Source organism: Mytilus galloprovincialis, chromosome 4 (genome assembly GCF_965363235.1).
Source record: "Mytilus galloprovincialis chromosome 4, xbMytGall1.hap1.1, whole genome shotgun sequence".
Taxonomy (NCBI): Eukaryota; Metazoa; Mollusca; class Bivalvia; order Mytilida; family Mytilidae; genus Mytilus; species Mytilus galloprovincialis.
The window spans coordinates 38,747,020-38,770,429 of record NC_134841.1 but is presented as its reverse complement, the minus strand read 5'-3'; the positions used below and the strand labels follow the sequence as shown (position 1 = coordinate 38,770,429).

General features: G+C 30.4%; 2 protein-coding genes across 8 annotated transcripts in view; one reads left to right on the top strand and one right to left on the bottom strand.

The window, feature by feature from the left end:
• Nucleotides 1-13,936, bottom strand: part of LOC143072094 (U3 small nucleolar RNA-associated protein 15 homolog) — a 72,786-nt gene extending 58,850 nt beyond the window's left edge. The window contains exon 1 of the mRNA XM_076246881.1: nt 13,795-13,936. Coding sequence (XP_076102996.1) covers nt 13,795-13,887 — 93 coding nt within the window. The 5' untranslated portion in view covers nt 13,888-13,936. The remainder of the gene's footprint in view (nt 1-13,794) is intronic.
• A 112-nt stretch (nt 13,937-14,048) lies between these two features.
• Nucleotides 14,049-23,410, top strand: part of LOC143072095 (AT-rich interactive domain-containing protein 3C-like) — a 36,470-nt gene continuing 27,108 nt past the window's right edge. For all 7 annotated transcript variants that reach the window (XM_076246886.1, XM_076246885.1, XM_076246888.1 and 4 more), the window contains exons 1-3: nt 14,049-14,206; nt 14,706-15,188; nt 17,741-17,813. In XM_076246886.1, the coding sequence (XP_076103001.1) occupies nt 14,171-14,206; nt 14,706-15,188; nt 17,741-17,813 (592 nt within the window). In that variant the 5' untranslated portion in view covers nt 14,049-14,170. The remainder of the gene's footprint in view (nt 14,207-14,705; nt 15,189-17,740; nt 17,814-23,410) is intronic.

Below are 23,410 nucleotides of genomic sequence, written 5' to 3'. Positions count from 1 at the left end.
AAGACCTCATTTTGGGTGTCGCTTCTCTTCTTTCCACAATGAATTAATCAACACTCCTCTGTGTCCTATAGGTACAGTGCAAAGTCGCATTTGTCATCCATTCATATGATTATTCAGATTGAGTTATTTTGGGAGAAAAACGAGAAAAAAGGCATCCGGATATTGTCCCGTCATTGGACAAAATTTTAAGTCAGAATGTACTTCCGGTTTGCGTTTTTCTGTATATTGAACATACATATACTACGAATAAAGTGTATTTTCAGAATTCTATCTGCTATCATTTCCAAGTTTACTATCCACGGCGGTCATAGAGTTTATTAAATAGAGAGGGTCTGTATACTATATCAATGACCACCATGGATCGATTAGAAAACTTAGAATTGAAAGTAAATACATATAGTAATGGATGTTCATAATATACAGATAAGCGTTAACTCTCCACAAGAGACCAACATGACACAGAAATTAAATATGGCCGCCGAGCTGTCAACACCATAAAAATCAGCTCCTCAGTTTTTGCAGAATATAGTTATTTTTTCAAAGTGCCAGTTATTAAAACCAATACCAAAGGATGAAGAAGTGAATTTGGATTCTTAATATATATGTTTTGAAGAAATTTGATGTGGAATTACTTATCTATGAACTTCTAAAGAATTTTCATTTGGATCTTTAGAGTTGAATTATTGATTTTCTATTGTGAGCAGTTATATTGATAAACAACATTATGCCTGGAGGCAATTCTTTAACAAGTACTAAAACTGGACAAAATCCTAAGGAAAAGAAATCTACTAACACTAATACTGTTCAAACACTATTGTCAGCCAGGAAGGATTTAGATAAAACAAAAGCTAGAACACAACCTAAATTACCTAAAAGAACTCATTCAGAGTTGTCTAGTGAGTCAGACAATAGCATGGACACTAGTGGATTAAATAGTCTACAAAAGGACCTTGATGAAATCAAAACAAACCTTCAGGGGATAACCAAAAAAGATGATCTTGACATACTTACAAAAGATCTTGTAAGAACCCATGATTTAGAAATAATTGTTACCTCTATTGTGACCAAACTATTTCAAAGATTTGAATCAACTATGGATAAGAAGCTAAACACTAAATTAGTAACAGTACAGAAAGAAATGCAAGAGATGCAAAACAAGTTTGAAGCCTTATCAATAGAAAATGAAGAACTTAAAAAACAAATTGACCAAACCAGAGATGTAGTTATTAAAAACAAAAAAGGCTTAGAGGATTCAACCAGAATGAACCAAGAGGCATTAACTAGTGCAAACTATAATGAGCAATACTCTAGGAAAAACAACATCAAAGTCATGAACTTTCCCAGACGTGATGATCAGAATTTGCGATCAGACTTTATAGAAACTGTGAGAAGGGATCTTAATGTTCACCTTGAAGAGCGGGATGTTGTTGCAATCCACCGCTTACCATCAGACAAACCTGGACCAAAACCAATGATAGTTAGACTTTTCAATAGTGATGTTAAAAGAAAAGTGATGGTAGAGAGAAAAAACCTTAATAACAAAGTACGCATTAGTGACGATGTTACCTGGAGAAACATGCAGCTTATTAGTAAACTGAGAGACATGAACTGTTTTGAATCTGTATGGTTTTACAACTCTGGAGTATATGGTAGAATGGAAGATGGTTTACAACTGAAGTTTAACTTATTTGATAATATAAGGACAAGGTTACAAAACAGAAAATAGACAAAATGTATTGAAATTCTTGGTTTTAACTGAAATTAATAGAAAATGTTTTTACAAGTACTAATATTGACACCTTAACTAGTAACTGTAAAATTATACACATTTATATCTAGAAATAAGAAATAATTTAACTACTTAATTATATTGAATACTGGTGACTCAATGTTTTCTTGTTTGTTTTTGTTTTAATTTTGTATTATCTCCCTTGAATCAATATGTCCAAGTATTTCTGCTGTAGATTATGTTTATACAATAACTATTTTATAATAATAAGAAATATTGATGATAATTTATATTATATAGAAACTTTATGGTAAAATTAGTATACTTAAAACCTAGGCATATATATACAATCATGACATTTATAATGTTTAAGGTGACTTAACTTGTATTTTTTGTTATCTCCCTTGAGTCACTTATTTCTATTATTCTTATAATTGAAAATGTAAATATATACTTCTCACAATTACAATTATAAGTGACACTTATGGCAAATGTTAATGTAAAGATATTATTCTGTAAAAACTAAAAAATTGTGAAACATTGTTCATAATTATGAAAATGCTTTATCACAATTGTCTTATTCAATCCATTGAATATTTTTTTAAACTTTTTCTCATTTATTTTTCTATTTTTTTTCATTTATTTTTAAACACTCCTTTGAAAATTATCCTGTTTGACATCCCCATTCTTATTACTTTTCTGTGTCTACATCATTATTGGAAAATAATTTTTATTTCTTTCATTCAACTACTTGATGTAATTTGGATGCAATCATTTTACTATCAATGAGTTCATTAAAGATTTTGTCTGTTAATTGTCAAGGCCTTCGTAACACATTAAAAAGAAGAGACGTATTTGATATGCTGAAGTCAAAGAACTGTAATATATATTGTATTCAGGATACTCATTTTACAAATGATATAGAAAACATAGTGAGATCTATGTGGGGTTATGAGTGTTATTTTTCATCTGTTAGCTCAAACTCTAGAGGTGTAGCTATTTTGTTCAATAATAATTTTGAATGCAAAGTATTGAAAGAAAAAAAAGATATAAATGGAAACTATTTAATTTTAGATATTCTTGTAGAAAATAGAAAGATAACTCTTGTATGTCTATATGGACCAAATACAGACAATCCTGATTTTTTTTCTAATATTATGTCTGTTATTGATGATTTTGAAAATGAATACTTTGTTATTTGTGGTGATTTCAATCTGGTCCAAAACCCATGTATAGATTATTGCAACTATGTGAATATTAACAATTCGAAAGCTAGGGAAAAAGTATTGGAATTTATTGAAGAAAGAAATTTGATAGACCCGTATAGAGAACTTTTTCCAGATGTACAGCGATACACCTGGAGGAAGAGAAATCCTTTTAAACAGGCTAGATTAGACTTTTTTCTTCTCACTGAAATTTTTTTAAACAGTCTAAAAAATTGTAATATACTTCCAAGCTATCGGTCAGATCACTCTATGATTTTGCTAGATTTAGAATTTAACCCTTTCATTAGGGGAAAAGGTTTGTGGAAGTTTAACAACTCTTTATTATATGATATAGACTATATAAATACTATTAAGCAAAAAATTCAGGAAGTGAAAAAACAATATTGTGCTTTAGTTTATAATATGGAAAATATTGACAAAATAGATAATATAGACATTCATTTTAGAATTAATTGTCAGCTTTTGCTTGAGACTCTTCTTATGGAAATTAGGGGGAAGACAATTTCATACTCAAGCTATAAAAAAAAGCAAGACGAAAAAAGGGAACAAAATCTTCGAAATGAAATAACTCAATTAGAGGAAAGAGTTGATGAACATTCCATTAACGCATTAGAAGCAAAAAAACATGAGCTTGAAAGTTTACGAACACAAAAATTAAAAGGGAAATTAGTAAGATCCCGTGTCCAATGGATACAGGAAGGGGAAAAACCTACTAATTATTTCTGTGGCTTAGAATCACGAAATTTTATGAGCAAAATTATTCCCAAAGTAGAGAAAGAAAATGGGGAAATTATAACAAAACAAAAAGATATTTTGAATGAAGTTAAATATTTTTATGACAATCTTTATAAAAAAAGGGATACTAAAAGTACTTTAAATGATCTTAAAAAAGACTTGAAAAATTTAAATGTTCCTATACTTTCATCCCAGGAAAGAGAAAGCTTGGAAGGTACAATTACTGTTAAAGAAGCTGGAGAAGCATTGAAAAAAATGAAAAACAACAAAACCCCTGGAACGGATGGTTTTTCAGCAGAGTTCTATAAATTTTTTTGGAAGGATCTTCAAATTTTTATTGTAAATTCTTTAAATTATGGTGCAAAAACAGGGGAACTATCTGTTACACAAAAACAAGGGATTATTACTTGTTTACCAAAAGGTAATAAACCTCGCCACTTTTTTAAAAACTGGCGCCCTATATCTTTACTGAACACTGTGTACAAAATTGGATCAGCAGCTATTGCAAACAGATTTAAGAGTGTCCTTGATAAATTGATCAATTTTGATCAGACTGGTTTTATTAGTGGAAGGTATATTGGGGAAAATATAAGACTCATTTATGATATATTACAATACACAGAGGAACATGAAATACCAGGGTTATTACTTTTGATTGATTTCGAAAAAGCTTTCGATTCAATATCATGGGACTTTTTGATAAATGTTTTGAAATTTTTCAATTTTGGCGAATCTATCATCAATTGGGTTAAAGTATTTTACAATAATATCAACTCTGCTGTCATCCAGGGGGGGAACCTTTCAGATTTTTTTACTATTGGAAGAGGTTGTAGACAAGGGGACCCCCTGTCTCCATATCTTTTTATTTTATGTGTTGAGATTCTGGCATTGAAAATAAGGGGAAATAGCGACATTAGTGGTATAGAGGTCACACGGGTTGAGCATAAATTGTCACAATTTGCTGATGACACCTCTTTGATTTTGGATGGGAGTGAAAAATCTTTACAAGAATCATTATTAGAATTAGACTGGTTTGCAAAAATATCTGGACTGAATATTAACTTCACAAAAACACAAGTTATTTGGTTTGGGAGCAAAAAATATAGTACAGATACTCTATGTCCTAACAGAAATCTGTCCTGGGGTGAAACTTCTTTTAAATTACTAGGAATCAATTTTGATGTAGATCTTGAAAAAATTGTTAAAATAAATTATTCTGAAAGAATTGTACAGATTAAAAATACTTTAAAACAATGGTCTAAAAGGAATCTAACTGTTGTAGGGAGAATAACTGTGATTAAGACTCTAGTCTTGCCTATTGTAAACCATCTCATTATCTCTCTGCCAAATCCTTCAGATGATATTATTAAGAGAATAAATGAACTTATTTATTCATACATATGGAACTCACCTATACATAGAGTTAAGAAGGATATTCTAATCAAAGACTATTTGGAGGGTGGTTTGAAAATGCTTGATTTGAATATGTTCATTACAGCACTTAAATCAACATGGATTAGGAGGATTTTGCAGAGAGATAGTAAATGGCAAAATATTTTCATGTCAAATATAGATAAAAGAAAGTTGTTTAGTTGTGGTGTTGATTATATTAGACAACTGTATATGACAGTTAACAACCATTTTTGGAAAGATGTACTAAGATCCTGGGAAATGATTATTCAAAAAGAAAGAAATTTTACTTATGATTCATTTTTATCAAATCCACTATGGCTAAATAATAATATTAAGATTGGTCATAAATCAGTATTTTATCAAGATTGGTTCAAAAGTGGTATTAGATTTGTAAATGATATAGTTGACCAAAATGGATTGTATATTTCATTTGATCAATTTAAGCAAATATATAACATTAACACAGATTTTCTTAAATTTAGCAGTGTTATTTCAGCAGTGAAAGAGGCATCCAAATCTTTCCCTAAAGGATCTTACAAATTAGCTTGTCCTTTTATACCATCATGTCTACAAATATTTTTAAAACATTGTAAAGGATCAAAAGATATGTATTCTGTACTGACAAGAAATAATGTTATTCCTACTGGACAGCTTAAGTGGGTTAAAATTTTAGGTGAACAGAACCTGAACTGGAAAAAGATTTTCAGACTGCCTTTTGCTGTTACTAAAAATAGTAAATTACAGTGGCTGCAATATAGGATTAACCATTGCATTATTGCCACAAATCAGTATTTAGTTAAAATAAAATTGACTGATGATCCTTTGTGTACATTTTGTAAATCAGATAATGAGTCTATAGAACACCTATTTTGGAATTGCAATACTGTACAAGATTTTCTACAGGATGTTGATAACTGGTTCCTTTCCGGTGGAATAAGTCTCCCAATGAATAAATTAGACTTTCTTTTTGGAGACTTATCCAAGATATTTCCCAACAACCCATATAACATGATTTTTCTTTATATTAAACAATATATGTATAATTCTAGATGCTTTAAAAAGAATCTCTCATTGCAAGCAATTATAATGAAACTGAAAGATATGTATAAATTAGAGAGTATGATAGCTGTAAAAAATAAAAAGATAACTGAAGTTGACAATGTATGGAATGTTTTTGAAAAACTATTATTGTATACCGGCTAATGTCTTTTTTGTTGTTGTTACAATTACTTATGACAACTTAATTATAATCTTTTATAAAGAAAATATTATTGCCATGTTATGTACTTGATCGTGTTGATGGCTGTTACGAAAGAAATATGTCTCGTAAATTTTCAATTTTTTTTTTCAGCATAATTATGTGATATTAAAAATAAAGATAGGGATGTAACTGGATAATCCTTTTGAGTTTTGTTTTTATTTTTTGTTTTTTTTTTTGTTTTCCTTCTTTATTTATTTATTTATTTTCTATTTCATTTTACTTTTTTTTAATTCTTTTTTATTTCTTTATCTTTTCAATAGAAAATGTAAAATATTTCCAATTAAGATTTATTTATAAAAATGATATTGTATTTATCTTGTATGTATTATATTGTATGTATATCATGTATATGTTGTAATTGTTGGAAATAAAAAAATCAAAACATGACACAGAAATTAACAACTATAGGTCACCATACGGCCTTCAACAACGAGCAAAGCCCATACCGCATACTCAGCTTTAAAAGGCCCCGAAATGACAATGTTAAACAATTCAAACGAGAAAACTAGCGGCCTTATTTATGTACAAAAAATGAACGAAAAAACAAATATGTAACACATAAACAAACGACAACCACTGAATTACAGGCTCCTTACTTAAATGTATATAACATACTGCAGAGGCGGATTTAGTGGCCGGGGGGGGGGGGCGAGCCCCCCTTTTTGGGAAAAAAATTGGTTGCTTATATAGGGAATCACAGAAGCGTGACTGGAGCGGGCCCCCTCTTAGGTCAGTCAGTGGGCCCCCACTTATGAAAATTTCTGGATCCGCCACTGATACTAAATGTATGTTCATATTGAAATTGATAGAAAACCAAAAATTGGGAATTTTGAAAATAAAGGAGGAGGGATAAAAAAAAAAACATTTTCCTGTCCTCCATAACCTATGACTTATGATACTTTTGCTGAAATTCTCCAGCCATTCAATATTTTACAAAATTCTTCCAACAACACTTTACATACTTTAAACTACGCTCTGAATGCCCGCGATTTCGCGGGTGTGTTCTAGTATAAATAAAAATTGATACAAAATTATAACTTTACCGCTTCTATTCATCAGAATGTATCGATTCTTGATTTTTTAGTGGTCTTTAGGGTATAACAAACAACTCTAAAGGTGTTTTCATATCTTTTATCAAGCTATAATCTAGATTTCGTAATTCATTAGTTGACCATTTATTGATTTTTTCAACATGTCAAGGTAAAGAAACTCAAATTGTATAAAAATAATTAACCATGTATTCTTCTTTTTGTAGTTTAAAGTTTCTTTAGATAAGTAAGATGCTGAAAAAATATAATATACAGATATAAACAATACCAAATTTTCACATTATTTTTTCAAAATAGTCACAAAGCTTCAAATTTGCAAGTTCTTTAATGAAAAATGCATGAAAAAAAAATAAAACTACCCATAACACTTCGATTTTGTACATTTCATGAATAGAAGATTATATAATTCCGTCAAATACAAACTTATAACCCAATCAAAGTATCATACTTTACATAAATTTCAAGAAAATCAACCAAAACTGACCAAAAAAGACTCATTTTTGCGAGTTATCTCCCCTTCCAATGTTAATTTCCATAGGAAATTAAAAATGCTGATTTTGAGTTTTCCTCAAGTTAGATTTTATGGGACTTTTTTCTGTGTATATAAAGGGCATATTGCTATAGATTAGAACTAAAACATTTTCTGTTGCAATTAGTTTGAGGTTAAATCTTAGTTTGACTGATACGATTATACTACTTTAATATATAGAGACTCTCTGTATTCTGTCTACTGTCTTTGAAATGTTTACTATTTAAGGGGTCATACCAGTTGCATATATATTAAAATAAGTAAAACATGTGGAAACAAGAATGTGTCCATAGTACACGGATGCCACATCGGCGCTTTATTTACTAAGTTTCGAGTTGATTGGACTTCATCAAAAACTACCTCGACCAAAAACTTTAACCTGAAGCGGGACAGACGGACGGATGAACGAACGCATGGATGCACAGACTAGAAAACATAATGCCCATAAATGGGGCATAAAAATTCATTGTTGAAAGTGAAAGTAGTGATTTGGCAAAAATGAAAGTAGGGTAGAGATAAGAGGGAGGCAGGACCTTTTTCGGGACGTCGGAATCAGGTGTTTTTAAGCTCGAAATTTGGGGATTGATCCTTATGGGATCCGGGAATATATTTTATGATTTCGGGATATGAATTTCTTCAAATTCTGCATCTCGGGATTTCATGTTTTTAAGCCGGGATTTTGAGATCAGGACCCCTCTGACCACCCCTCAAATTAGCCTAAGTCGGTCTTAGTCATTTATACATGATTCATATCCTACCATTGGCATGATAATAAGGCTCTCAAAAGAAAAGGCCCTGATGGATTGTCCTAGAAGCATATTTAATTAGACTAATAATGGTCTATAATATATAAGCAGTTACATTTATTTCATGTTTGATGCGGTGCAAATTTTTGATTTAATTTTACTTTTACCAAAAGATGCATTGTAGCAAAGGAGAAGAATAATTGTGGTCTGAGGCCAGAAACACGAAAAATAATTGAATTCAACAGAAAGAAAACAAATATTGGACTTTGGAAAAATGGTGAGGGCTTTTAATACCTTCTATGAAATTCTCCATACATAATATCTCAGTGATATTGTTGACTTTTTTCAAAACTACCTCTACCCTTTTTTATTGGGAAAATTTGCATCATTTTTATTAAATTTTTGGTAAATTTATGATAAACCATGAATTTGACTGGAAGTTTCAATTTGCAGACCCCTTTTTAAGAGGTAAACCCTCATTTGAAATAACACACCTTATTATCAGTGATGATACAAAATTAACAAAAATAGACCCTTAAATCTGCACACATAGTCATTTTAGGCATGAAAAATGTTTAAATGAGAGTTTTACAGTTTGTTTTCATGCACAATTACTACTGAGACTGCATTGTTTGGAAAAAAAGTTGTCTTTTTAGGAATAATTTTAAGCCACTTTTGTTCAAATTGGGATTCCTCTCCAGGGAAAGAAGCCTTTATTCTCTGGTAATTTAAGGCAAACAATATCACTGTATCCTTAACAAAAAATAATCCTACAACAGTTCACAAGCTGTATATGCCAGTGATTTCACGGTTGTGTTCTAGTATTATCTTATGATTGGAACTGCACAATGGACATGTAAATTTATTTCACCACAAAAACTAAGACCATTGTACCAAGAAAATATAGATATGGTCAGATGGACATGTACATATTAAAGTCATTCCATACGCCAAATTTATAGCTGTTAATTTCTGTGCTATTTGGTTTCTTGTGGAGAGTTGTCTCATTGGCAATCATACCACATCTCCTTTTTTATAATATTAATCAATTTATCAAATATCCAGAAGTGTCTATAAAAGGTTAAGGTCAAGAAACCCTGTTTAACAGACATGTAACTGGTAGCAAGGATCTCTTGTACCAAAAATAACAATCCGTTTACTAATAAATGAGAAATTCAATTGACAAAGAAAGTATATAGCCTTTTTCCCTGAACCATGAAAATGAGATCAGGGACAATGACAGACAAAAACCTTCTGATCATAAGCATCTATATTCATGGTATAAGGTACTTAGATCTTCTACCTTCAGAAATAAAAAGCTTTAAACAAAATTTATGCCATAGTCTTCCCCGGTGCTGGATTGATCCCCTTTATCCCTGTCACAACAAAAATAAATACACTTACATTTTGTGCAAGTATTCAAACAGCTGATTTTACATAAATTCTGTACACAGAGTTCTTTAAATGTGGTGGTCAAAATTTAAAGGTTTTGATCACCAAATATTAGCACAGGATCAACACAATTTGGGTATTTTGCCATAGAAATAATAGTGTGGACCAGCAGCTTTTCTACAAGGACTGCCAGGAACAGAAAGACTTTGAGAACTCTGTGTACATGTTCTATTTTACAAATGACAGCTGCCACAAAATACTTGTAGATTTCATAATAATACACAAAAGCACTAAAAGTGGTCAAAAGTTCTCCTGAAAAGACCATAGCCCTTTTAAGGGTATATTTATATAGACAACTACTTTTAACTATAAAATTTATTGAAAGTAAACATTCTCTCCGGAGCCTGTAATTCTGTGGTTGTTGTTTGTTGCTGTGTATATTTTGTTTTTTTTTTGGTTATTATATTTTGTACCTGAATTCCATGTTCATGTAGGCCCTTGGTGTTCTCGTTTAAATTGTTTCACATTTCAAGTCATTAGTCATTGTGGGGCCTTTTATAGCTGTCAGACTAGGCTGTATGGGCCTTCTCATTGTTGAAAGCTGTACGGTTACCTCTAGTACATTTTTAGTTTATTTCTATGTCATTTTAGTCTCTTATGGAGTGTTGCCTCATTGACTATCATATCAAATATCTCCTTTTTTATATTGTATAAACTATATTTATATTGATATACAATGTATCAGTTCTAGTCAGATAGTTTTAACTATTGTTTCAGAAAAGGGAGAAAGTTTGGTACCATTAAAACGTTTAATCCCGCTGCAAATGTTTGCGGCTGTCCTAAGTCAGGAATCTGATATACAGTAGTTGTTGTTTGTTTATGTAATTTATATGTGTTTCTCGTTTCTTTTATATACATGTAGATTAGACCGTTGGTTTTCCCGTTTGAATGGTTTTACACTAGTAATTTTGGGGCCCTTTATAGCTTGTTGTTCAGTGTGAGCCAATTAAGGCTCTGTGTTAAAGGCTGTACATTGACCTATACTGGTTTACTTTTATAAATTGTTATTTTGGATGGAGAGTTGTCTCATTGGCACTCATACCACATCTTCCTATATCTATTAAGTTTGGGAAGATCTTCTTTAGATCAGTCGGTCAGAGCAATGACATTAAATTTTGTGATTGAGGGTTTGAATCCAACTGCTAACATAATTAAACAATATTGGGCACTGTGAACAACTAATAATGTGCATACAAGAGGATGGTGATGGGGGTATCATCATGACGAATAACGGTAAAAATTGTTGCAAAATGACGTTAATGGTAATTTTTGGTGCATGACAATAAAATGTACACGTTCTTCTAGAAGATAAAAAATTGAAAATAAATAACTCAGCCTTGATAATCAAAAAAATTAATGGTTTGTTCTGTGATAGTTTGAAAATAAATTACCTGAATTGCAATGCATCGAAAATAAATAACTCAGCAGGTCTAATCGAAAGTACGAGATGGCACCAGATTCTTCATAAATTCTTTTTTTTTCCCAAAAAAAAATCGGGAAACACTTCTCAAATCTTTTAATAATAAAAGTATAAATATTATTTAAATATACTTGAAATGTCTGAAAATTGGTTTCATTTAACTTGAGGTATATTGTCTCAGGAACACTTACCTCACTTTTATTTAACAGGGCCGTAACTACATTGAGACAAATGCCTAAAGTAGGAAAGTTCAAAACCAAACGCTTGTCTCCATATCAAATTGTGTTCACCGTGAGTGCCTTGCAAGAAGCAAGTTCTGTTCTCCCTCAGAGGTAGCCCTTGGTTTTTCGGGATCAATGTTTCTTATGTACATGTATTTGTCTTTTGTTCATTGATTGCCCTTCTGTATTCTGTTAGTGTTGCATTCATTTTGTAATTCAGTGATTTTGTTATTAATTTGATCATGAGTTTAAAAAAAAAACAGCAGCCTCAGACTTAACTATGTGAATTACCTTTTTGCTTTATCATGCATATTGGTCTTTTAATGTTGTCCCTAGAGACGTAAGTCTTACACTGAATCTATACGTTTTGCTTTGAGACCAAAATATTGTCAAAAAATTATTAAAACAGAACTTGCATTTTCGGATTAAGAAAGGATCTGGGGAACACCCACAATGCATGATTTTGCATCATTTGTTCTATAGCTTCTTGGGCCTTCAGCAGTTCCAAAACCCTTCAAAAAAAAATTCCCTCCCCAATACTTTTCAATGAGATTAGTTACAACCAAACTTTAATACTGTGTATGTATGCAATACATGTATATGCAGTTGGGAATAAAATAAGATACACTTCTGCAGAGGATGATGATTAATTCTGATTAAATGGTACATAATGACTTGACTATACATGTATTATATATCATGTTTATAATAAACAAATATTAAAAAATTGTATGTTTTCGAATATTATAAATATAGTTGTGAAAATAAATAATCAGTCCCTTACTTTAATGAAAATGAAAAATCTTGCTACAATAGTGCAGAAAATAGATAATCTGTCCTCTTAGTTTATAAAAATAAATAACCGATCCAAAACAAATCCTCCTGCCCCCCCCCCCCCCCCCCCAGAATATCAAATGGTCGTCCCCTAACGGTAGCTGAAAATGACCATTTGACGCCTGACATTAAAGGGCATTACTACCCTCACAGTCTGTGCCAAAACTTGTTCATCTACTAGTCCAGACACTAAATATCAAAACTTGTCCATATATGACTATATCAAATTTTGAAAATGTTCACTAGTCCAAATCAATATTTACTAGTCTGGGAATTCGGAATAGTGGCTAACGGCGCAGACTGCCCTCATACAAGTGTCTGTGTGTGACTGGCACTACATATGTATGTGGCAGATATGTAGGAGGGTCTGGATGAGGGGGTCTGTTATTCTGTAAACATTTAATTTTCACCCCTTTTTTCTCTAATCTTTAAAAAATTAACCCCTTTTTTCTCTAATCTTCCAAAAATTAACCCTTTTTTTCTCTAATCTTCTATTTTTTGGCCCATTATTCTCTAATCTTCATTTTTTAAGGGCATTATTCTTTAATCATTTAACCCCATCCAAACCCTCATGTAGGGTCATCAGATTAGATCAGGTCTTTAAAGAGGACCATTACATGCAATAAAAACATATTCAGAAGTGTCTGAGTGAAAAACTCGCTGGTTGGCCTATTCAGTACAGCAGTAGTGGACTGAGAGCAGCTAGAAATCAAATGAATGACAATTGCAGCGCAAAAAAGTAAAGAGGGAAAAGTGTTGCATACTGGAGGTCTTACTATTTGAGTTAGAGAAGATGTTCTTTGGATTAGTCGGTTAGAGCACTGTTTAGATCATGATATTTAGTGTTCGAAGAATTTCTGCTGGTATCATACTTATATTTTCATATCATAATAACATGTACATGTAGATCTTCGGTTCAATCAAAAGATTAAGATAGTTACAACTCATGTAACTGGCCATATAATTTTGACTACAGATGTAGGTATATTAAAGGTACAGAGGACCACATACATGTGTCTGTGTTTCAGTCAAGTTGGATAGGTCAATTTAAGAAAATTTCTGTTTTTAATTTACATCCCTCCCCCTTTTCGTTTCCATAACGAAAATTGTCATTTGTAGAATTATTTGAAGAATGACACTATTTATGTATACTTAAGTACACTTGTTTGATTAGCTAACCTCTAAACTTTTCCAAAATAATGTGTCTGTGGTTATTATTTCCCCAACACGTGGTATTGTTTTGATTGCTGTTTTCTTGAAGGAGGCTGCCATTTTCTTTTTAATCGTTGATTTCCGGCAAATCCTCGGTAGAATCCGGTACTCTCCTTCTGTGTTAAATGAGGGTACGGAATCGGCCGAGTTGAGACGAATGGCAATCTCTGTCAAGCCTTTGGAATAGGCGGAGTCTGTAAGGTTAGAGGTCGTAACATGAAATTATGTTGTACGGATGAAAGGATCTTTATTCATTTGATATGTTATACACTTAAATTGCTTGAAGAATATCAGAAGAATATAAACTTTTGTGCATTTAACAGTCTTTGTTTAAAAACGGAAAATGTCTAATGGGGAAATAAGTCCGCGTGAAACTTTGGTAAGTTATTTTTCAGCAGTTTTTTTATTAATTTAATATTCAATTGAATTTTTAAAAAATAAATATTATTTCAGTTTTATTTTGATTATTATTTTTTTTTTATCAAATTGTCATAATTTGAATTTTTAACAAAAACTGTATTAATAATCATTATTATTTTTAAAAGTCTTTCAATAGTTTGTCAAAGACTTTCTTTTAAACAATAAGGAATTTTATTTTAATTAATAAATGTAAATTTGATTTTGTTATTGTGCTGATCTCATAATGATATTCTTTTATGCATAAGAATTTTGTTTTGAAGTATATATATATTAATTAGTTGATTAAATTTATTTTTAATTCTGAAAAAAAAATGTTGCAAATTTCATCTTTTCATTCGCTTCGTTAATTTATGATAAAAAAGACTCTGCAGCAGTAAACCCCTTTTATTAAAATAATAAAAGTTTGATTTCATGAAAATTTTGAAACCAATTCAACTAGATAAATTTTCCTCATGCAGACAAATGGAGACCTGAACGAATCCGAATTGAGTTCAGAAAATGGTAGCACTGACAAAGATATGGACGATGTTAGCAGGGAAAAGTTAGACCCCGCTGACAGAGAATTGTATGCAAAGATGAAGAAACAGGAAAGAGAAGAAAGAATTGAGATAGAAAGAGAACTTAAAAGAGCTCACGAAGAAGCTATATTACGGCGACGACACGAAGAACTCCGTGTTAAAGATATGAGGTTGCATGGCGAGAGGAGACACTCAGAGGACCGAGGAGAGGATCTGAGAATAAATAAACACCATGAAGAATTAAGAGCCCTCCGTGACAACCACTTACTTAAATCAGAAAGTGATCCAAGACTGGACCTTTTGAATCAAGCCTATTTGGAAAGATACAGAAACAACATTTCTCCTATGAGTGCTACATCGATTAGCCCAACCAATGTTGACGGACCGTCTCACCACTGGACTTTTGAGGAACAGTTTAAACAAGTAAGCAGTCTAGTTATGCATTTCAGCATTGTTTGTGTCAATTATGATCTATTTTGTTTTCTGTGTTTGTATATTTTTAAGACAAATAATTACAACAGTTAGGACTAATGGATTTTAAAGGAATTTTTATTTTTTAAGGCTTTCTTTTAGAAACAGCTTTCATCTTGAATTTAAGATTTGCGGTTCTATTATTAATTATACATGAAACTGAGACAGATGACACGGCTGAAGTCTGCATGCTGACACTCACTTGTTCTCTTCTTTTAGGCTTTCTTATACCTTCACTTAATCAACAGAAGAAAGAAACAGTTTTGACATCTTTAATAATTCACAAAACCGTATTTGTTTTTTTATCTATTGTTATATTTCTTATTTATTTACGTATTCATTCTGTTTACATTTTTTTCAAATTAAATTCGCAGTGTTGATGATAAAAAAAGTTATCAATTTCCAATCCACAATTCGATGATTTTAAATCAAGAATTCCTTTCACACTAATTTTATCGTGACTTTTTTTGCGTTATGCACAGTGATTTCAATTTTTCATTTAATTTTTAATTTTATAGTTATCCATTTTTTATAAGTCTTTAAAAGAAATGTGATGTTGTACTTCAAAGTTGTGCCTCAGAGGGCAGTATAAATAGGATTCTATACTATCAGAAACAAAAGGTGTCAGTCGTAACAAAAAGTCGTGCATGTACGATAAAATATATTTATTATCAAGGGTAATGTTTATTTCTCCAAATGCTTTCAAAACGGCAAATTAATTCTTTAATTATTAATAAAATCGTTGAAATATGCTTCTTTGGCAAAAAGGGTATTTGGGGATTGATAATTACTTTTCTTCTGTTGTTCGATTTCATAATAAAAAAAATCTAAATGAAAAATCGATCTACGCAAGACGGATTTTATCGGAAGGATTTGGTTTTATCAATTATGCATTTGATAATATTTTGTAGCATGTAATTGCTCCAAATTTTAGGACAAAAGATTCTAAGAAGAAACTAATATTGCAACCATATGTCGAATTTCCCACTTGGTTATAAAATAATGTATTACGGATAATAAAATGTTCCTTTTCTTTGACCTATTGTAAAGTTATTGACTTTTTGTAAAAATGTCATTTTAATTTAATATAAACTCCATATTAGAAGAATCATTTAATGATTTGGGGAATTATTTAGTTATAATATTTAATCGACAGTTTTAAAAAGTCGAAATATTTTATTATATCTATAACGATTCAACGATTAATGTTTCCCGTGGCTGTAATATCAAAATTGATTTTAATCAACAGAAAATAAATATTTCCGAAGTATTCAAAAATGCTTGTAATGTTTATTCAAATCTATTTGCTTACGATACATTTTTATTGACAGTTGCTACTTATATATTAAATTGTATTACACAAGCTGATAAATTGACACTTTTAAAAATAGAATCCGTCTTTGGTAGTCTGTTGAACGGAACTCGGTCCGGTCTTTAGAAAATTGTGCGAAAGCGAAAATGATGAAAGTCAAGAAAGACGGTAGCCTTATTAACAGCACGTGCCGCAAACAATCATGATAAACAACTCACCACAATATTCATTAATCTTGTTAAACATAATGCTCTTACTATTTAATTGTAAAATCTTTCATGAAGGAACTAAAAGTACATGTAACCTTTGACCGTTTCATAACTTCCTAGCCGTGTTGCTGATTGATTGATTGATCATTTGCTTATATCCAGTGGCAAATACTTTATGCATGTTCAGGATGATTTAGAAGAATGGGATAAAAGACATTTCCTTATACTATAATTTTACTTAGTAATAGATATACTATATATTTTAAATAAGGTTTAAAACCGAATTTAGATTTGTGCTTCTTTTGTAATTATGCAATTTCCCAAAATATGGTCAGTGATACATATACATTAATTTAGGTAAAATGTAGTCTTTCACTGTTAGTATTAATAATTTCAAATGCATATTTATTTAAATTTTGATAATAAATGCCATAAAAAAAACATATTAAGAAATTAAAAGTATAATTATTACATATTAAAAGTAAGTGACTACTAGTATGTCTAAACAAGGAATTGTATATTTAAATATACAATTCCTTGGTCTAAAGGAAGGGGAATTAAGTATCTTAAAGAATTAACTGGTTTTTTTTGTAAGAGTTTTTCCCTTATCCATTCAATTGTACTTGATCAAAGATACATAAACATATCTTAAAATATATATGAATTCCTTAAATAATTAAGCTCACTTCAAAATCAAATATGAAAAATAAGTTTCACTCAGTACACCAGAAGTGCATATATCAAGTCATAAAAATTGAGAAAGGAACATTAAAATGGCATGTATATGTATTTAAAAAAATCAGAAGTATGCACCATTATATTAAACTTGACAAATTATTTCTTAATAAATTTATCTTTCTAACCTTTTTTGGGTTATACTCTTTTGATGGGGAAACATATTTCTTGAACTTACTTATTTGTGTATGTGGAGCCAAGACTGATATTTTTGACATTGTGATAAAAGTCCTTTATTTCTTCTGTAGCTTTATGAACTGAGTGATGAACCCAAGAGAAGAGAATTTCTAGATGATCTTTTCCAGTTTATGCAGAAAAGGGGTAAGTTTTGGTTTATGTATTTTAGTAACATGTCTTTTAAATGGTTTTGGTGGGGTTGTTTTTTAGTAATGCTGTAAAATACTGTCCACTAATATAATTATATTTCCTATATTTCACCTGAAAGAATTATCACACAATCTGTTTTATATAAACCGGGATACAGTTGGTGGGAAACTTAAATCCAACCTTGTTTATTACAAATTCATAATTATATGGTTGATTACTAAGTATTAAAGTGCCATGTAACTCATTATTAATCTGTGGTCATCTTTGTCTGAAGAGGTCCAGTCCTGAGAGACAAAGGGTCAAGATAAAAGATTTGCATGCAACAAGCCAATCAAACTAAGAAAGAAAGATTGAAATAATTATCAAAGTGAAATTAGCTATAGTATTTCAATACTTTTGAGCATAGAAAAATAAGAGTGTGATTCTGATCCCCTGTGTCGGCCCCCACTCTGACCCCCACTCTGATCGCCAAGTTATAATGACCACCCATCTTAATTTTTCTGTCATTCTGTCAATATCATTAATCACCAACAGAGGGCTCACTGGGTGCAGAAGAATCTTTCAAATCAAATTTGATATTATTTGGCAAAGAGGGTAACACTTAGAGATAGTGCAGGTGAAATCTATTGGAGACCCATTCATTTCTTACTAAAACTTATTCATCTAATGAAATTAAACCGTGTGACCTCACATTAATTTCAATATAAAAGTATAAAATTGATCATTTATAAAATTTCATCTTCTAAAAGATTATAATTAAGTTAAAGTTAAGTATTGGTTGTATAACTAAGAAATTTTCCGGCCATAGATCAATCAAAAAGTCTGGTTTTGTGGGATAATCAGCTGAGTTCACAAATAATTTTATTTTTACCTTGTTTCAAATTTCAAAGTATGACATTTTAATCTTTGTTATAGTTTGTTTTATTGTTCTACAGTTCTATTTAAAAAGAATGATATTTTAAATAGTGGTAGTTATCTCCCTTTTATAAAAACATCATCAAGGTTTATCTCCCTTTTATAAAAACATCATCAAGGTTTATGTATAGATGTATTACATCTATGGTTTATGTAAAAGCTGAATTATTTAAAAAGTTGCAACTTTTCTTTAAAAACAAATTATAAAATTTGATAAGCATACTCAAGCATTATCTTCACTTTAAACAAGAAATTCATAAATGTTTTTAGATTTAATAATTGACAAATTTAAATATTTATACAAACATTATTTTTTAATTCCCTTCTGCAACATTATCTAATAATTAGTATAAAAACATTCAGATACAAGATTTCCTGTTTAACCAGGAAGAAAGTGCATAAATTTGCTTTGTGTTTTAATGTAAGTAAGTCCATTTTGGAATGTAAAGCATCTCTTTATTTTATTAAAAATATTGGGTTAATATTCCAGTATGATTTTCATTCCCTACAAATGATGAAATATATGTTATCTCTGTGTATTAAACAATAGTATCTTATTAGATAAATATATAATTTATCTGTTATATGATCAGTTTCAACAGCTGACTACCACAGTGTATATTTCAGCCAGGAATTCTACTAAAAACTTTTATATCTGACATATTTATATGATATAATCTTAGATCTAGTTATTATGATTGGGAGCTAACAGTTTAATAGAAAGACTAGTTCTTAGGGGATGACATGGGAAGGGGGTGCATTTTAGACTAGAAATGTTTCCATCTGTAGATATTTCTTATAATTAGTCACATGTAAAGCAAAATTTCAGTTATAAAAAAAATTTAATGTTTTGAAAATTGTCAATTAAATTCAGGGTAAAATTCACCTGTAAATTGAGTCTCCATTTATTCATATTTTAGAATTGTGGTTATTTAGCAATAGTAATTTTAATAAGTGTAAATTGTAAAACACAATAACACAACAAGATACAATAACCTTAATGGTGAAAAATGAATTGGAGATGAACATCATTACAAACTACTGTGTAAATATAAAAATCTATATATATATATTTAGTGGTTGTTGCCTGGTTGTTGCCTGTCATATCTGTTTTTTGTAAAATGGTTCATCCTAAATCAGGAGGATGGTTTTCTCTTTTGAATTGTTTCACTTTTGTCCAGGCCTTTTCTATCTCACAATGAGTTATGGGTTTTGCTCATTGTTGAAGGCTGTACCTTTATCTATTGCTGCTTTAATCAACATTCTTTCATGGATAGTTGTCTCTTTTGGCAATCATTAAATTTTCATATTAATATTATGTTTCAGTAAATAGTTACTAGAAAATTTATGCAGGTTTCCACATATTATTTATAAGTGAATATATACCTTACGCTGGCTGCACCTTCAGTGTAATATACTCAAAAGCACATCAACAGCACAAAAAGTTCAATAGGAATATATATCAGAGTAACACATTAATTGTGCACATCAATTGAAGTATAAAAATTCTTGCAATGAAAGTTAATCAAATTGCATGTGAATAGTATCTGATGCAGATGTTTTTGCATGTTTTCAAATACGTATATGGATTCATTTTTATTCGTTGGATACTAATGAATTTTCGTGGATTTCGTCAGTATGAGTGAACAACGAAATTATATGTTTAACAAATGACAAGATTTTTTAAAGCCTTTGCCGACTTCAGAAAAACCACTAAATTGAATATCCACATTTATGTAAGTTTGCCCTTCATCCACGAAAATTGGTACCCACGAAAATAAATGAATGCACAGTACTATTTAAGCTGCATACATGTAGAGGCTTATGCATTTGTTATAGTATTTTTTTTCATATTCGATTAAAGTTGTAACCTCGTAGACCCTCATTAATAGGGGACTTGTTTTAGGGTGGTAATCTTTCTAATGGATTAATACCCTGGTTATCAGTCTATAAGTTTGATACCAAGTTACAATTAGATCTTATCATTAGATATTTCTCCTCTGAAACTGTAGCACATAGTTTTTCAACAAGATGATAAGATTTTAGTAGTGTTTATAAGACATTACAAACATATTATACCATAATCTTTGATCTGTTTATCAGCATAGAATGAATAAAGGTTATAACAATCTCAGCAGGGAGGGGTAAATAAAATCCTCCCTAAAGATTTTATCAAATGTATTGCCAGCAGTGGAAATCTGACAGCATTCAATTATTTAGCTTTAACTAAATTGAGCTCCTGGATAGAGTTGAAATTGCATAAAAAAATGATTCTCAGGCTAAATTTTCACCTCTTCTTAAAGGTCACACCAGTTACCTTGGTTGACATTTTTCTTGTGTAATAAATGATTGATTTATTGGTTATTGGTTAAGGTTAATCCAGTATGAATATATCCTGAAAAGGGCTCTTGAGTCTTGGTAGGGCCTTAATATCAACTGAGTCCACATTGCTGAATAGACAATTTCCTCTATAAGTAGCTAGTACTATCAGACCTTTTATCATAACTAATTTTAAAAAGCCAATACTGAAATAAAATGAATACATGTAATACATATAAAAGTGCTAAGTTTGAAAACCAGTACAGAAAATCAGTACAACTAAAGTCATCTAAGCTCACTCTTTTATCGAATGTAATTGGCGCTTAGTGCATACTATATTAGAACTGTAAACAGATAATAGAACATTATAGTTTGCAAATATTGGATCATTTACGTGCTTAGATTTTTTAATAAATTGAATTTGATATTTCACATCATTTAAATTAACACTTCTTTGTACCATTCAATTGCATCATATTGTCTCCGAGCCTACTCCAACAATTATTTATGTATAACCAACAAGATACTCTTTTGTTACTATTTTGTTTTAACATATATTAGCTAAACCCCCCTATGATGACGACATTTTATCCAGTATCAGCTTTGAATATAAACTGTAAACCTTTCTATACCGTTTATTTATTTATGAAAATTGCAGTTTAATAAAAATCTCAAAAAATGGATATCATTTATAATTAATGCTATGCAGGGAAATTTTATTTATCATTGTTTTGTATGAATTAGGTGAGCTGAAAATTATTTTTTTTAAATTTATGTTTGCAGACAAATTATTGTGGTGCAGACAGTTTTATAATGCATTTCATTTGTAAACATGAATAGATTTTTTTTTGAAATAACAAAAGCATTATTAAAACTGTTAATACAGTACAAGACAATGGGTAAATATCACACAATGATAAAAATTATGTTGTAAATTTTTTATTATTTAATATTATATCTGACTCAACACAATGATTTCCTACGCAGTATTCTATAAACAACACTTTGGTTTTCAACAGAAATGAAAATTGAAGTCATTGCTTTTGTACAGGTACTTTAATAGTTAATTTGAAACAGGTTTTTAGTAAATGTATCATATCATATTGTTGTACCAGTAAACTCTGTAGATTATCCTTGTTGAAGGTGTTTATGACAGACAGTATACAGCAGACTCCATCCATGTGACCCCATCCTTATTTTATTCATGATTTTCTTATAAAATTACCTCCGTAACTGAGACAAACACACCTAGGGTGTAAATGTTTCTATGTCCTCAATAACTGCTTCAAACACACCTAGTGTGTAATATTTTTTAGAAAAAAATCAGTAAGAACAAAAAAATCTGACATAAAAAAATATCTGTAGTTTATTTGTCTGTTTGCCATCAGAAAATTTATTAATGTTGTAAATAATGGTTCGGTTGACAGTTTGTACTTGAAATTGGCAGGAGTTTAATGTTCCACAATTTTTTTACTTTCTGGTCTCCTGGACAGGGATACAGTCTGAACCATGGCGCTGGAATGAAATTCATGTCTGTTATAGAGTGATATCATATGTATATTATTAAAGAGTCAGCAGCGATGTACTAAAAAATATCATTACAAGATTTATAACATTTGATTCAAATTAAGTTTGCTTTTTGTGCTTTTGTTTAAGAGGATCATCAGATAACGAACACCATGATTAAAGGAATGTAAGTGTCCATTCATATACATTTACATAGTACTTGTGTTGCTTGTTAGATGGCAAATTTATTTTTATATGCTCTCCAGGCTTTTCACACAAATGTTCAAATGAACTTTTCTGTGTTTTGATGTTTTGGTACATTCAAGAATTGAGGTTTTATAAATAAGAAAAAAATCTTGATTATCCTTTTTAATCCTATAAAGTAATTTTTGAAAATTTCTGTATATATAGCATACAAGACTAGTGAATTTTGAAATATTTTTACAAAGTTTAAGCAGCATTCCTCCATTAGTGATATCTAAAGCGGACAAAACTTTAAACTTAATTCTGGTTCTTGCTGTGATCAGCTGACCATTGGAAATCCCGAATTTGATGTACATTTTTGACATCCCTTTTAGGATTTGCTGTGTTTCAGTTTGACAGTCCCAGCTTATAAGGGTCAGATATCAAAACAATTGTTACACTTTTATACATTTTGCTGACCACTAAAAAGTATGTACCCTACAAATCTGTTATTGACAATGGTAGACAAAATTTAGAAATTGCTCAGCTTCACATACTATTGTTTTCTGGTTACTGAAAGGATAAGTAAGAATGGCAACTATTTGAAATTGACTCAGTTAAAGTAGAAAATTTGGTCAATTCATCTAATTTGAAACATTGAAGTATGA